The 16,165-nt window shown below is 41.3% G+C and overlaps 2 protein-coding genes across 2 annotated transcripts; one reads left to right on the plus strand and one right to left on the minus strand.

Moving 5' to 3' along the window:
* The first annotated feature begins 463 nt into the window (after positions 1 to 463).
* Positions 464 to 8,428, plus strand: abhd11 (abhydrolase domain containing 11). The gene is made up of 6 exons (XM_030746698.1): positions 464 to 694; positions 2,094 to 2,229; positions 2,568 to 2,741; positions 2,962 to 3,132; positions 3,998 to 4,179; positions 6,443 to 8,428. Exons 1-6 carry the CDS (start codon positions 570 to 572, stop codon positions 6,576 to 6,578), a joined length of 924 nt encoding a protein of 307 aa, XP_030602558.1. The 5' UTR covers positions 464 to 569; the 3' UTR covers positions 6,579 to 8,428.
* A 228-nt stretch (positions 8,429 to 8,656) lies between these two features.
* On the minus strand, positions 8,657 to 14,291 carry bicdl2l (bicaudal-D-related protein 2-like). The gene is made up of 7 exons (XM_030746669.1): positions 14,188 to 14,291; positions 13,478 to 14,083; positions 12,736 to 12,855; positions 12,491 to 12,649; positions 11,731 to 11,813; positions 11,485 to 11,605; positions 8,657 to 9,264 (listed from the first exon to the last, which is right to left on the minus strand). Exons 2-7 carry the CDS (start codon positions 14,033 to 14,035, stop codon positions 8,911 to 8,913), a joined length of 1,395 nt encoding a protein of 464 aa, XP_030602529.1. The 5' UTR covers positions 14,036 to 14,083; positions 14,188 to 14,291; the 3' UTR covers positions 8,657 to 8,910.
* Between the last annotated feature and the right edge of the window lie 1,874 nt (positions 14,292 to 16,165).

Raw genomic sequence — 16,165 nt, forward strand, 5'->3', positions numbered from 1 at the left:
TTTACATTTTAATAGCACGGCTGCGAGTCTTTTGTTGTGGAGGAAAAAAGCATTAATTTATTTGAGGAGCATTATTATTTAAATATGGTTTATTTTTGAGCAATTTCATATGTATATCTACAGCTGAATGTTAATAAAAGTGTCTGTGTGACATTTGGGCCAGTTAGCTTTGACTCAGAAATGCCTTTTTGTTTATACCTTTTGGGAAGAAAAAAATATCAAGATATATTTTATATTTCGCCATTCATGTAATAAAATATCGAGATATTATTTTGGTCCATATTCCCCAGCCCTAGTAGTTCTAAACATATTTAGGGTGTTTTTTCTTCCATCTTTGTTTTTTGAAAGATGTTATTCCTCTCTCCTGCAGCCTCGATTGCAACCAATTACGCAAATTAGGTGATGACATCATATAGCGACTTTTAGGACAGCCAATAGCTACTTTCCTTACTGAGGAGTCGGCAACAGTGGCTGTAGTGCCAGCCTCCGGCTGCTCTCTGCTTACTCGCTCACAGGCGGCTGTCACTGTGGCTGTTTGTCGACCGCCTGGTAACGGAGCGTTTGCTACCATGAGTATTTTGTGTCGCCTGGTTCAGAAAGGACTGCTGAGTGGCCGGCCGCTGTGCCGTTTATTACCCGGACATCAGGATGTGTGCGGGGTTGCTCTCGCGGTCCGGTCAGCCAGCTCAACCAGGTATCCGTGCTAGCTCCCTCGGCTAACAGATGCCCTCTGCCTGTCACAGCTCCGATGTGGTGCTGGGTAGATTTGACAGCCCGGTGTTTCTGCTGTAACATTAAAGAAAATAGTCATTTAAATGCAGGAATCTCTCGCCGTGTTATGTCGTTTTGTCTTTAAGCGTCACTTTTGCAGTTTTACGTAAATGACATTCAGATGTTAGCAACATGGATAACCTGCAGCTGAGCTGTCATCATCAGCACAGCTGCAAAGAGGATTTTAAAGCTGAGCTCTTGTTTGATATTATTTTATCATCGGGATAAATAAACCCACCAGTGCTGCTATATATTTGGTTGTTTATATGCTACAGGGTCGCTGAGTTACCGTATACCGTAGCAGCTATGCTAAGCCTGACTAAAATAAATGCTGTAATAAACCCTTAAATATGACTTTCTCATGGTTACTTGTTTACATATAATTTCACCTTAAGTTATTTATTATTACATGGATATTGAGAGGCTCTGAAAAAATGTAATCTAATTTTAGCAAGGTGTGCTATATACCTATAAACAGCCAGCTGCCTGTATAGATGGTAAATTTCCATTTCAGTTATATTTTTTTGAAAAATAAAAAGCGCATTATAAACTATAGCACCCTTAAGTTGTATCTGTGTGGTATTTTTCTCGCACACATGACAAATATTTGCTGTTTCCAGCTCCTTAAATGTAAATGTTTAGTGTTTTTCTTTGATTTGTATCGTTGTAAATTGATTATGTGTGGATAGTGGCTTCCTGATTGAGAAAGTGTATTGAAGGTGCCTTCTGCCACTCAGAGGCTTCCAGGTTGTAGTTTTCATGTTTTATAGACTGAGTAAATGAATCAATGAATAATCAAGCAAACAATCAAAAGATGAATTAATGATGGAATAACCCACAGCCGCATTGTCTTAGTGTCCTATTAAAACCAGAATGATTGTCTTGTTGAAGTTTTCTATCAGTTGTTGTACTGTATTGATTTTTTTGTGCAGGCTGTCATGTAATTAGCCATCTTCCTTTATTAACATTTTAATGCCAGCAATTTAAAATCTCCCGTGTTTGCATATTTAAAAAGAAAAAAAGCCAAACTTAATGTGTCTGTGGCTGTGTATGCTTGTCTGTGCTACACCTGTAGGTGACAGGGAAAGCGTTTCCATCAAGTAAATTATTAAACAATGTTGTTTGAGTGGGATTCAATATTAGAAAAGAACAATGCCCTGGAAATATTTTTTCAATGTGACTTGAAGCATTTCTACTCCCTAAATTTTAAATTTTATTACTTGGATTTATTGCAGGTCCTGTCTTAGTAGTAACATAATTCTTAGCACAGATGGAGCCACGGGGGTTCTTTCTAATAAACATGCATGGTTTTTTCCCCACAGCCCTGTCAACTTGACCTACGACGTCTTCGACGGGAAGGGAGAGAGCACTCCCCTGGTGTTTCTGCACGGCCTTTTTGGCAGTAAATCTAACTTCCACTCAATAGCGAAGTCCTTGGTGCAGCGCACAGGCAGAAAGGTAATGCAGTGATGAAGACAACACACCTGTCAGCTTTTACGTGAAAAACAATTCTTCTTGTTCGTGCTCAGCACCCTGATAATAGACCTCATACAAAAGCTGGTTTGGGAATGTACAGTGGGCAGTGTGTTGCATGTAATTTGATACAGCCACTCAGCAGTCTGTGTTGTGAGATTACACTGCTAGTCTCTCTTGGGGTTCCTTGATGAAACTCATGTGCACAGCACGTCCTTTGTTCGTGCTGTGGACACAGCTAACATGAAAGTTTATTCTGTGTGTCCGCTCATTCACCTCCTCTTCTCCACTCCAAGTGTCCTAACTGTCCTTTGTCCAGTTAGGTGCTGACAGTAGATGCCCGTAACCATGGCAACAGCCCTCATAACCCCGTGCTGACCTACGAGGCGATGGCGAACGATTTGAAACACCTCCTCGTCCAGCTGCATATCGACAGGTGCATCCTGATCGGCCACAGCATGGGTGGGAAAACGGCCATGACGACTGCTCTGACACAGGTCAGCGCTCACAAAATGTCACCATGAATTTATCATGATGGTACAATTCCCTCGCTGGATGCCACTTGACCTTTTTCACTGTGCATTCCTGTCTGCTCCGAACCTAATAATCCCTCTCCTGTCCTAGCTATTTCCATTTTCTTCCTGATTTTACCACAGCGGCATCTTTTCGGCTTCCCTTTTCCTGCTTGTTTACCTCAGCGTCTGTCTGTCTCTGTAGCCTGGTTTAGTGGAGAGGTTGGTGGTTGTGGACATCAGTCCTGCTCAGAGCGCCACACGGACCAATTTCCGCTATTACATCCAAGCGATGCAGGAGATGAAGATCTCCACAGACATCCCTCGTTCCACCGCCAGGCGGATGGCTGAGGATCAGCTGCGCAGTTTAGTCAAGGTCAGGATCAGAGCCGTTGCAGTTTTATATTTTGATTGCTTTTATTTGTATACAATGTGCAATTTTTCCTTTTTTTTTTTTATTCCACTTTCATTTCAGGAAGCTTTCAGAGTGGTTAAGCTTTTATTAGTTATTAATTAGTTTTTAGTTATTAGTAATTATAGATTTTTTTTTTTTTTTGTAAGTCTGTGTTTTTATTTTTAGTACGATTATCAAATGTTTTGTTTGTTTTTCCCACCTAGACTAGTTGTAGGTAACTGTATAAGTTATGAGTGCTTTTAAGATGCCTTTCAAGATTTTACATAAATAATTAATTCAGTCTTTTTCCACAAAATGATTGTTAGTTTGTCACAAATGTCTTTTTTTGTATGTTTCCTTTATGTGATTTAAATTTGTAGTAGCTGATCTTTTGGGCCACTTGAGGTCAGCATTATTCCTAAAAAAAAAAAAAACAGTTGCTATTTTACAGCCTTGGAGAGACAGAATAATAATGCCATTCACTCGGGTCTGTGGCCATCTGTCAGTGATGATGTAAGACCAGTCCAGACCTTTTAGCTCAGCTTTGGTCTGCCTCTGTGTTTTAGTCATAGAGGCCGGCTCAGTTTGTGTGAATGCTGGCCAAGAAGGCCACAGTTTTAAAGCGTTTTTGCTGACGCGTAGCTCCCCGCCACGTCTGAACAGGGTGCTACTGAGGCACGTGATTTAAATAGGAAAGTGGTGTTCCACAAAACTAAAATAATAATTTACAAGCTGTAAAATGTTAATACAGGGCGATAAATCTGTGTAAGTCCACAACAGGCGAGCGTCTTCACAAACAATCAGCAGTTAAGCTTGTTATTAAATAGACTGTCCTTCCTTTCTTCAGGAGCATTCAGTGCGTCAGTTCCTCCTCACTAACCTGGTGGAGCAGAATGGACACTACGCCTGGAGGGTCAATTTGGAGGCCATCTCAGCGCACCTCGACGATATCATTAGTTTCCCCAGCTTTGACACTGTCTATGAAGGACCTACTCTGTTTTTGGGCGGAGCCAGCTCTGCTTATATCAGGTATAAAATACAGCACAAACAGACTGTCCTTTTTGGGACGGGCTAAATAGTATAGAATTTATAGCTTCATTATTTTTGACTTTATGAAAATAGACACAGATTTAACTTTATCCCCACAATTGATGAAATATTTTGGCAATCACTCTTTTTAAATGACTGCAACTATTCAAACTGGTTAGTTGTTTTTATCAGATTTAACTGGTAATTCTAATTCTGTAATGCAGTTTTGATGCCTTGGTGACCTTTACGATTAAAATTAAGTCAGATAATAACTGCCACAATAAGTAGACTGAGGCATTTCAAGGTGACAGCCAGGTTGTGACACTTGATATTAAAAGGACTTTGGCTGTACCAGCAAACGTCAGGTACATGCATGATTTTTAACACAAATAAAATTGAAAGCCACTTTCTGTGAATATATGTGTCTCCAGAAAACAGTATCGAACTCAGGTGTCACCAACAGGAATGCAAAGCTTTATCATTTTTAGACAGAAGAAGATACAGAAATGGATTCTAGACAAATAAAATGTTGTAGAAGTAAGCACATCATAATCCCTGAGAGGGTTTGTTTCAGGAAGGCGTTAAAAAAAAAAAAAAATCTGCCACATCAAATGTGTGGATCCGTCTGCTGTGAGAAACCCTCGTGAATAAGGGAGCAGCCGAAAGAAGCACAGCTTAGGAGTAAACACATCATACCAAAAGATATTAAGATTATGTTTTCATATAAACCCACTGGTCACTTCATTAGGTACATCTGTTCAACTGCTCATTAACACAAATATCTAATTAGCCATGGGAGCAATGGAGGCAAGTCGATGCGTTAAGGCCTGTAGACATGGTCAAGGCGACCTGCTGAAGTTCAAATTAAGCATCAGAATGAGGACGAAAGGTGATTTAAGTGACTTTGAATGTGCCGTGGCTGTTGGTGTCAGACGGGCTGGTCTGAGTATTTTAAGAAACTGCTGATCTGCTGGGATTTTCCAACACAGTTGTCTCTAGGGTTCACAGAGTACAGTCTGAAAAAGAGAACGTGTCCAGTGAGCAGCATTTCTCTGGCAGAAAATGTCTTGTTGATGCCAGAAGTTAGAGGAGCCAGACTGCTTGTAGCTGAAAGGAAGGCAGCAAATAACCACTCGTTACAGTCGAGGTACGCAGAAGAGCATCTCTGAATGCACAACATCTCAGATCTTAAAGCAGGGCTCATACAGGCTCACCAAAATTGAAAAATAGAAGATTGGAAAAATGTTGCCTGGTCTCATGAGTCTTGATTTCTGCTGTTACATTTGGATGGTAGGGTCATTTGGCATAAACTTGTAACTGCCTTGTATCAGTGGTTTAGGCTGGTGGTGGTTTAATGATTTAGGGGATTTTTCTTGGCACACTTTGGATCCCTTAATACCAATGAAGCATCATTTAAATGTCACAGCCTGCCTGAGTTTTGCTTGTTGACCATATCCATCCCTTTATCACTGCTGTGTACCCATCTTCTGATGGCTGCTTACAGCAGGATAATGCACCATGTCACAAAGCTCAGATCATCTCAGACTGGTTTCTTGGACATGACGGTCAGTTCACTCACTGTACTCAGATGGCCTCCAACGTCACCAGATCTCAGTCCAGTAGAGCTCCTTTGGGAGGTGGTGGAAGAGGAGATTTGCATCATGGATCTGCAGTTTACGAATCTGCAGCATCTGTGTGATGCTGTCATGTCAATATGGACTAAAATCTCTGAGGAATGTTTCCAACACCTTTTTGAATCTGTGCCATGAAGAATTAATGCAGTTCTGAAGGCAAAGAGGGGTCCGATTCAGTATTAGCAAAGTATACCTAATAAAGTGGCCAGTTAGTGTATATACATTTTGGACAGGCATGTTTCTGCATTTATAAAAGTTTACACTAAAAATGGACACTTGATGTTGAGTGAATTTTGAGGATGATACTCCCAGTTTGACTCAGTCCAAGAACTAAAATCATTCAGCCATGAGCAGGACTTAAAAATCTATTTGACTGAAATTAATTTTCATGCATAATTTCAAGTACATATGAAATGAATAGGGTGTTTAGTGTACAATAAATGTTCCGTTTAACAATATATATAATCCAAAGAAAATGCATCTGAACAGCTCTGATAACAGCTCATCATTTATATTCATTCAGCTCTGTTGCAGTTGCATATTCATGATTTTCATCACTCTCTCTCCTCCTTATAACACCCTCCTCCTCCTCCTCCTCCTCCTCCTCCACATCTTCACTCCTGATCCAGCTCCGATGATTACCCAGAAATCCAAAGGCTGTTCCCCAACGCGGATATCCAGTACATCCCAGATGCCAGCCACTGGATTCACGCAGACAAACCCTTAGATTTCATCAGCTCCATCATCTCCTTCCTCCAGTCCTAGCTGCCTCCAGCGTACGCCACAGAACTTTTTTTACGCTCCACACCGCGAGCATCCGCTCGTCGAAAACCGAAGGTGAGAATTCAGCAGCTTCAGCGGGAGCAAGTGTAATTATTAACGATGCTTGTATTTGCCAACACTGGACCAAACTCACCCTTTTACAACAGTCAGCTCTTACCTTTTAACAATATAGCACTTAGTGTATTGTAGTGTAGGTGAACTTTTATTTTGTTTAGCCTCTGCCAGACAGGTAGTATTATTAGATCGGCTAGTTTCTAGATGTGTTTTTGTTGATTTTTGGACACTAGTTTAACATACCGGGTCAGTTTTTAGAGGAGATATACTAATCCAAAGAACCTCTCATTTGCACAGTGTTTCGCTTGGTTCCAGTAGAAAAGCGGCTTTAGGCCGAGGACAATCCGGGACCGCTGAAGTGTAGATATGAAAGTTTGTGACAGCACTGCAATGGAACAAATACTGTAAATCGTAGAAGTGAAGAATGTGTAAAGCAAAAAAAATGTATCAGGAAGTTCGAGCTCTGCGCAGAGGATGTAGTACAGACTCAGTTGGTTTGTCATAGGAGTTTATTTTAGTGTTGATAATAGTGGCATATTCGGCGTTTTGGTGCAGATCACGTCTCCTCCTTTGTGTGTCTGCTGCGTGCCGGAGACGAGGATTTACAGGTCGGTTACGCTTCTTCAAACTCAAGGTCACTGAGAGCGCTGGTCAAATTTTTAGGCCAACTCATGCATCTATGAAAACCAAGCAGAAATCATACATGCAGTATTATCACTGTTTCCTGAATGTCTCAGGTTACATCTGGATTATACTAGATCTGTACTACTTAATACACACTTATGCTATTGTTTTGTCTGTCTGGCTATAAGCCTTGGTAACGTTGTCGTGTCTTTGTATGTGGTCAGTCCAAATAGTGTTTTGATGAAACGATGTTTTACCAGTCTGTATCTCATTTATCTTTACAAATAAGGCGCGTATGAGTATCTCACAAATATATGCTGCAGCGAGGTGCCACTGTACCTCGTTAATGTCATCGTAATAGTAGTGAAACTGCCATCGTATGAATAAGCAGGGTGTTGTTGATTTGTATATGTGCCTCTTTTATCCAGAGCTCCTTTTACATTTCTGTAAGACTTTATTAAGAAAAAAAACTTTTATTCTTCAATAACAATCTAGTAGAGATTAGATGGCAGCTGGGTTGCCAGTTCTGTGTGAATTTTTTCACAAGGAAACTTAACAGTTCAAGCACTAGATGTTTACAACGATTAGTGTTTTATGTTCTTTTAATGTCATTACACACACGTCTAAAAGGTTCAAATAGTCCGAATTAAGTTGAGTGTAACTCTCCTTATGTTGTTCTCCTTTTTGTTGTAAAGCTCCAGTTGGTGGAGAATCACCACGTACTCTTCCTTTAATCCACAGGGCAGATTTGTCTTGTTGCACAATATTGACAGTTGGTTAGCACTTACATTTGAATGCAGATCTTGCGTCAGCTTCTACACTGTTGCAGTGGGACGAGAATATGTCAAAGCAAAGCTCTCTGTCAGCAACAGTATAATAAAACAGCGTGAATTTATTCAGTCACATTATGAGTCGTTTGAAGACTGTAATCATCTGTTCGGGACTGTATATAGTTTCACTCGGAGCATGCCTTCTCTCTTGTCATCAGGTGTGACTTTACTGTGCTATATACATCCCTGTTTGTTGGATATGTTGCCATAATGGTGGCACTCGTTCTAGATAATAGCATATATATGTGTATACATTTTAAATGTGTGCAAGATGCATATATAAGTGGAATATATATTGTTGAAAATATATTATACAATAAAATGGGCAGGAAAAAAAATCTGTTGCTGTGTTTTCTTTTGTATATTGTAAAAAGCAAACATGCAGACAATGAAGGGTCTGAAGTATAGACTGTAAACAGTGGATGAAGCCACTGTGACGTCACTCACAGGTTTGTGAAGTCAAGACGAACGGTTTGATGGAGCATAAGAACTGGATAAAAATTTCATTTATTTACAACAACATTCATAAAACTGAATAAGGTTTACAGTATTTAATAATTACATCTTTCATAATAAGTTGTATTTCATACATAAATTGCACTAGATCCAACATTCAAAGCATTCCCAAGAATATTTAAATATCTCCTCCGCAGACATGCTTAAAAAAGAAAAAATGCATGATGCACAAAAAGGTTCATGCAATAGGATGTGCCGTATTGTTCTTTGCAGACGTGTTTTTGCCTGCAGAGGGACTTTGAAGAGCTAGACGTTTGCAACAGAACTGAGTGTTTAAAGTCATCGCTGTTTCAGTCAAGCGACACGACCTGAAAGCCATCATCATCGTCTCTTCCCCTCGCTGAGTCCTGGTCTCCTTGACGACCGTTCCAGCCCATCCTGAGTTTGTCCTTCCAGTTGTTGTTTTTGCCAATTGTAGGGGGCGTGCTGGGAGCCGGAGCGGCAGACGCCGCAGGTCTGGAGGTGGGGATTTGGTTGGAGTTGTTTGCGGGAGGGGCGGCTGCGGCCACAGGGAAGTTGGACGGCCGCTGCATGGGTGGTCTCTTTGTCCTCCTCAGGAGGCCCATGCGAGAAGGTTTCTTCTGGGCCTGCTCTGCCTGCTGCTGACTCTTTATCTGCTGCTGGAGGAGCAGCTGAAAGTCCTCCTGAAGTAAGTCAATAAAAAAAGACTGTCAGACCACATCTTTAAAGCACATCCATCCATTTTCTTCCACTTATCCAATTCAGGATTGCAGTGGGGCTGGAGCCCCGCTGTCATAGGGCGAGGGGCAGGGTACACCCCGTACAGGTCGCCCATCTGTCACACTCAGTCTCACATTCACACCTTCGGTCAATTTAAAACAGAAGCACATGTTCATCTTTAAAACTACACGCTGGTCTCTCAGGAAATGTGGGAAAGAGGTGAGAAAATAGGCCAGGTTTAAAACCTTTGCGAGTGTCATCTCTTTCGCAGATGTCTTTTCTGCCGCTGCTTTCAGAGAGATATCTGCTGTGTGAATCAGAGACTATACATAAATTTATCAGGGTGAGGATATAAGCAGTTTAGTGTTTAGTAAAAGCAAAGTTATTTTATTGTTTCGGTCTCTGCTTCCAAAAGGAGTAAAAAAAAAAAACTCACAAGTGATCATGGGTCACTGATTCAGAGCTTTTCACGAATAGTTCTAATATACATAATGCATGCATACCATGAATTTGCGATTTGAATCTTGTGCAGAGAGCAACCATCAATCTCCGTGTCAAACTGACCGAATCTTGATCATCACTGATGATGACCAAAAAAACAAACACCATATTTTATTAGGGTATGTTCAAAATGTCCAACCCCAAAGACACCTGGAAATTTGTCCCAGGTTCAAACCATCAACATGGAATTCTGCTTTATCTCCTGAGGCATTCAGCACAAAGGTCTTCTACTGTGATGCCCAAATTCAATGAGGAAGATCTATAGTCACTGATCTGCCCACTTTCCTGGGTGTCCTGCTATTGTCCTGCCAGTCTATTCTTCACATGACTTCCCCTGCTGTAAAGCATCATTGCTCTTCTGTCGCTGTATCTTTCAGACTCATTTGTGCAGCCCACCTCCTCCCCACCTCCTCCTGACCCTGGTCTCTCAGACCTCCATCTTCATCTTTATGACCACCAGGAATTATATAATAATGATGGATCATCGGAGTCTAATCGCCAGACAGATTAATTGAATTTTGTATCTCAGTAAATCATGTTCAATTCTTCTGAATGATCTGTCCTTATTGAACTATTTTTTGGCCACACCAACACAGTCTTCACTCGATACAGCCCAAATCATCAGAGTTCATCCCCTTCAGCACAGAGGGATCCAGAAATAACAAGAGCACTGAAAGATGTTATGTAAAAAAAGCTGCAGTTTCATTTTATACAGTGTCTCCTTCTAAATTAATAGAGTTTCTGAGATATTTATAGTTATAAATTTGCAGATTTGAGATCAAAGCATGTACATTTAAAAAAAACAAAAAAAAAACATTTAAATACACAATAAGCTTCTCTGCCTAATTGATTTTCATGCAGTCCTCCAGATTAACCTGCTGGCATTTAACGATAGTGTTCCACTCTATGACAGACTGTATAAAGACATATAGATACACAATAACATACATGAACATACATGAGCTGATGAGAGTCTAAACATAAGGGAATCTATTATCATAAACACATGGGTAGGTTTTGAAGCCAAAAATATAAATAAATGAGATGAAAATCCTATCCAGAGATGCATACTATTAAGATATATAGAGAGAGACATAGAGAGAGAGACAGTGATAGTAATGTTTTGCAGTTTTTGTTTCAATTTCCCACAAATGTACGATACATTAAAATCTGAGTTTTTTTCTAAACTATGCAAACCTAATTGTTCCCTCTTTTGTGCAGTTTAAGTGAAATGATTTGGGGTTTTCACGTGTGCACCTGAAACCGACGCTGCTGCTCTCAGCTTTAAAGAACGTGCAGCGTAGTTTCAGTTGGACGCTGCAGGGAGACGAGGACTCAGCAGATGAAGAGGTGGGCCGAAAGCCAAAGCGCCGGCATCACGGCAGCTGGCATTAATGCCTGCGTGCACGGCATGTGCTGAATCTAAGATGAGAGAATTTTAATTGCAGTTTGTTGTGTTTGTTTAATGATTAAACACATTCTGAGTTGTGAAAGTACGTGTGTGTGCGCGTGTGCGTGTGCCCTACTTCTCTGCTCTCCTTTGAGTCTCTGATGTTTACAGTTTCCCACCAGCTCTCTTTTCCTCACTAAGGCCCGGTGTGTTCCTATTATAGATCATAGTTTGGTGTCTTCCAACACCCTTGTGTTGTCGCTCTTAAAATTTAAACTCGTCTCAGGTTTACCTTCCAGGCCTCGAGCTCCAGCGACAGTTCCAGGCGTTTCTGCGCAGCTTCCAGCAGATTGTTGTTCAGCATCATCATCTCCGTCTTACTCCGCAGCAGCTCGGCCTCCATCGCCTTCTTCCTGCACCGAGGAACAGAAAGAATGACACACTCCTCAAAAATAGATGCAGCTTCCCTTTTTATTTTACTTCCCTTAAATCTTGATTATGTTCTTCCTTAAAGGGCTGTGACTGTGTGTGTACTCACTTCTCTATGGCCTCATCTCTGTCCCGCAGCGCCTGCTGCAGAATTGCGTGGTCCTCAGCTAATTTTACTCCAGGCTTGAACTCCTGGATGGACAATCAGGCACAGGAGTCAGGTTATTTTTCTTTCCACTACCTAACATTTTTCACATTTTATCTCACTGACTTCATTCTTTCTTATCTGATTTCTAACAGGATTCAAATCTGACCTCTACTTCAGTTAAAGGCCTTGAGACTTTTTGTTAACGTCTCACCACCAGGAACTCCAGGAAGACTTGCTGATAGGGTGACTTGTAATCTTGTTTGGCTGCATTCCTGAGCTTAGCACATTATTTTTTTTTTTTTTTTTAGGGAAACAATGACGATGTTTCATCAGGAGGACACAGAGATGCCATCAGCATGAGCATTAGTATCTACGTACGAGCCTCGGGGCTAATGCTTAGAGGATTGTTGTACTGCCCCTAAAGAGGTTCGAGCCAGAGCTGGAGAAAAATCAATGTTTAGCCCATGTCTGTAAGATCACTGTATTCATCAGTGAAGGCAAACAATAATACATCATGTGCAACACGTTTTAAAATAAACTAATGTGATAAGATTTTAAATAAATATTCCAAATTAAAGCTTTCACTTTAACAATTTGTCACCTTTGATCCTCTGCTGGTGAGAACGAAAACAGACACTCCTCTGAGTAAATTCCCACTGAAACCAGCTCAAACAAAGACTGCAGGGAGACAGAAACAGTGAGGAGTGTTATTTGCACTGACCTGTTTGGTGTGGCTGATTGCCAGTTTGCGAGCCACGTTCTGCAGCTGGGCCAGGGCGGCGTCCAGGTGGCCGTCTTCTTCAGGTGGCTCGAACTGGCTGGACTCTGGCTCCGTCAGCGGGTGCAGCAGCCTCAGGACAGACAGAACTTCCTCTGTGACCTGGAATAGAAATCACCACAGAAGAAATTATGAAAATCCCGCAGAGCTCCGCAGGTGTGTGCCGTGGTGCTGTGTGTGAGCTTTACCCTATCTCTGTGTTGACTCCAGCCTTGTCCTTCTCTGCTTTCCTGTAGTTTGTCCACCTGGGCCTTCAGTTTGATACTTCTTCTCCTGGACAGCTCCACTTCTCGCCGTATTTCTTTGAGCTAGAAACAACATCATTTTAACAATATCCCATCAGAACTTTTTTCTTTTTTTTTTTTTTTTTTTTTTTTTTTTGCTGTGAAGGTAAATCAATGCCCTCACCCATAAAGTCCTCCTGACATTTTCACACAATGTAAACAGAAACTGCTAATCTAGATTCTCGGCTCAAACTGTAAACACGAGATCCAGTCATACCAGCTGAGAGGTCACCCAACATGAACCTCTGCACACATTAATGCAATTGTGGGACACTAGGATATCTGAGTACTGAATGCTGTTAACATACAGTGAGATAACACGTTCCAACAACACTGTTCCATCATCATCATCATCAGGTGAGGGTATCTGAAAATCATTCAGCATCACTGGAAACTGAGGTTTCCCGCACTTTGACATCAGAGCACCAAAAATGTTTTTATCGTACTTCATTATGTTTGCATGACAACGCTCAGTGCTCTTTGTGTATCTGTGCCTTTCGCTGAGCAACCATTCACACAGTCTCCTCCCAGTTTTACAGGTTTCATGTTTGACAAGCCTCTTTGAACAGATGTAAATGCAAGCACTGCTCCTTTAAAGATTTGTGGTTTTCACACATAAATATTAAAAAGACCGTCTCAGACTTACCGTGTCTGAGTAGTGTCCCAGCGTCCTGCGTCTGCTCAGCGGCTTGCCACTATTTAGCAGGTCTGGTAGGGTCCCGTCTAAGCAGGCCCTCTGGAAGGGGTTTGTACTTTCATTGGCCCCTGACTCTGCAGAGTCTCTTGCTTCCTCTGAGGCCATCTCACCTGCACTGTCTTTCTCATCAGTCTGTGAGTTGCTCTCGTCATCACCCAGCTCCTCTTCACCCATGTCTTTTAAATCCAATCCACTAATGAAGCATGTGTTGTTGAGAGCCAGTAGATTTGCACTATTTCCTTCAAAGTCCTCTTTCTCTCCATCATTTTCAGCTTCATCTGGATCTTCTGGATCTTCTGGCTCTGTTGTGGTAACCTTTGGTTCTGGTTCAGGTTCAGGTTCTGGTTCTTTTGGCAAAACTGTTGCTCGGTAATAAGTATATTTGTTCTTGAGCGAGCCCAGCTGTCTACCTTCCAGTCTGCTCAGAGAGGAGTAGAGCTGCTCACTGCTGGTGACTCGAGGTCTCAGCTTCTCATTGAGGACCGAGAAAGGCTGCGAGAAATCCATGGTCAGATTCACAGAAGTCACAGGCAGAAGTAGGCTCAGTCAAACCATCTGCAGACAGAGCCGAGTGAAAATAAACATGGGAAAGCAAGAGGAAGTCCATAAAACAAGGAGGAGAGCGAAGGGCAAATAGAATGTCATTAAACTTGTTTTACCTGAACTGCGTGCGTCTCCACTGGAGCATGATATGACATGATGTGATGTCAGTGGAGGCTGTGGCTTCAAGTGGCACGTCTGGGCTTTCTTCCTCCTTTTTCTGCCGCCACACAGGCATGACGTGCAACATACCAGAGTAGCAGAGAAGCAAAAAGGGAGGAGGGTTTCTGATCCTTTGATGCAAGCGAGTTATTCGAATCTCACGCATGAAACTTTATTTAAACTGATCTTTTATTAAGAAAGTCACACGTACAGAGAAGATAGCTGCTAGGGATGAGCCAGTAAAGAGAAAATAAAATCAGACCGCAGCATCAGCGGAAGTGAATGCTGTAACTTGTCAATAATCACACTTGTGACTAGTCCCGGAATTATTTTTGGTATTGAAAGACTTTGGGGAAAACACCAGTTAGAGTCATTCCTGATGACTGAGGTAAAAAATAAAAAAAAGGTTTCAGTGACAAACCTCCCACATGCAAGAGCACAGATGAATCAGTAACTGACTGAAGGAAATAAAAAGAAATGAGATATTTTTATTTTACCAAGCTGTTTCCATGACAGTTCACCGAGATACAGCAGAAGGAAGTGGTTCTTGCTTGAGTGTTTTCCTTCTCAGCTGTAGCTGTCTGCCAGACACCTTTGAGAAGATGTAGGCCACCTCTGAATTAAATATTCAGACAGGTGGGCCCACTCTTTTTTTTTTTCTTTTTACATTTCATCTTAAAAACGTCATAGAAAAAAAAGACACATAATCCCATAATCACTCATAAACTTCCTTAAAGAACCTTTGTCCTTTGTAGACTACTGCTAACTTTTACTAACTTATAAGTTAATATAAGACAAACATATCTGCACTGAAACTGTATTGAGAAGATAATACATCTTTCATGTATCAAAAAAGGCTTATTGTATAAAAACATGAATTATGCTGTTGTGTTGTGCTGTAATTTAAGTTTATTTTATATTCGCTTGTATTTCTTGTTACTTTTTATGTCCTGTGGGAAAATGTGGACCTTACTTATTTTATGCCTCAGAGGTTTTGTCAGATGCACATGAATGTTTTGACAGGATGTTTTCACTTTAGCTTAAAGGCACATGATAAATTGATAATTCATTCATGTCTATACAGTCCTGTGAAAATGAAAGTTTTCATTGGACTCCCTTCAGTCGTGTGAGAAACTAAATACACCTTATGACTTGAAAACCTGTTGCACCATCTCTAATGATGCGGAGGAATTTTGGCCCACTCTTTTATAACGTTGCTTCAGTTTATTAACGTTTGGTGGCATTTGTTTATGCACAGCTCTCAAAGTGTTCTGGCGTGATGAACTGAATAAACTAAACTAAAAAATATATAGTGGAGTTCATGGTCGACACAATGATTTTATGCCCGGGTTCCTGTGGCTGTAAAACAGCCCAAATCATCACCCCTCCACCACCGTGCTTCACGGCTGTTATGAGTTGTGTGCTGATGTGTTGTGTTTGGTTTTCTCCAGATGTGGCATGGTGCATTATGACCAAATAGCTCCACTTTTGGTCTCATCTGTTCAAAGGACTTTTTCTAATTATACTGTCATTAATTTTAACATTTATCATGCTAACTGAGGCCTGTAGAGTTTGAGATGTAACTCTACAGAGGTTGCACAGGCAGTCCAACTCCTCCAGGATGTCTCCCAGCACAGTCTCAAGAGCATGGAGGAGCTTCCGCGAGACAGGCAGTTACTCTAGGAGAGCTGGACAGGGCCTTAGAAGGTTCTTAATCCATTGCTCCTTAGTTCATGGAGGAACAGAATGAGCACTGCCAGAGCTACAAAATTCCCTCCAAACAAACAGAAACAGACTTTAGGGGCTGAATATCTTCCAGTGGGCCCTGCGGACGCTGATGTAGAATATCAGAATTTGCAGGTTCACCTTGACCACAGGTGTCAGACATGACAGCATCTGGAGAAACCATGGAGAACATTATGATGATTCAACACC

This window comes from Archocentrus centrarchus, chromosome 14 (genome assembly GCF_007364275.1).
Source record: "Archocentrus centrarchus isolate MPI-CPG fArcCen1 chromosome 14, fArcCen1, whole genome shotgun sequence".
Lineage (NCBI taxonomy): Eukaryota > Metazoa > Chordata > Actinopteri > Cichliformes > Cichlidae > Archocentrus > Archocentrus centrarchus.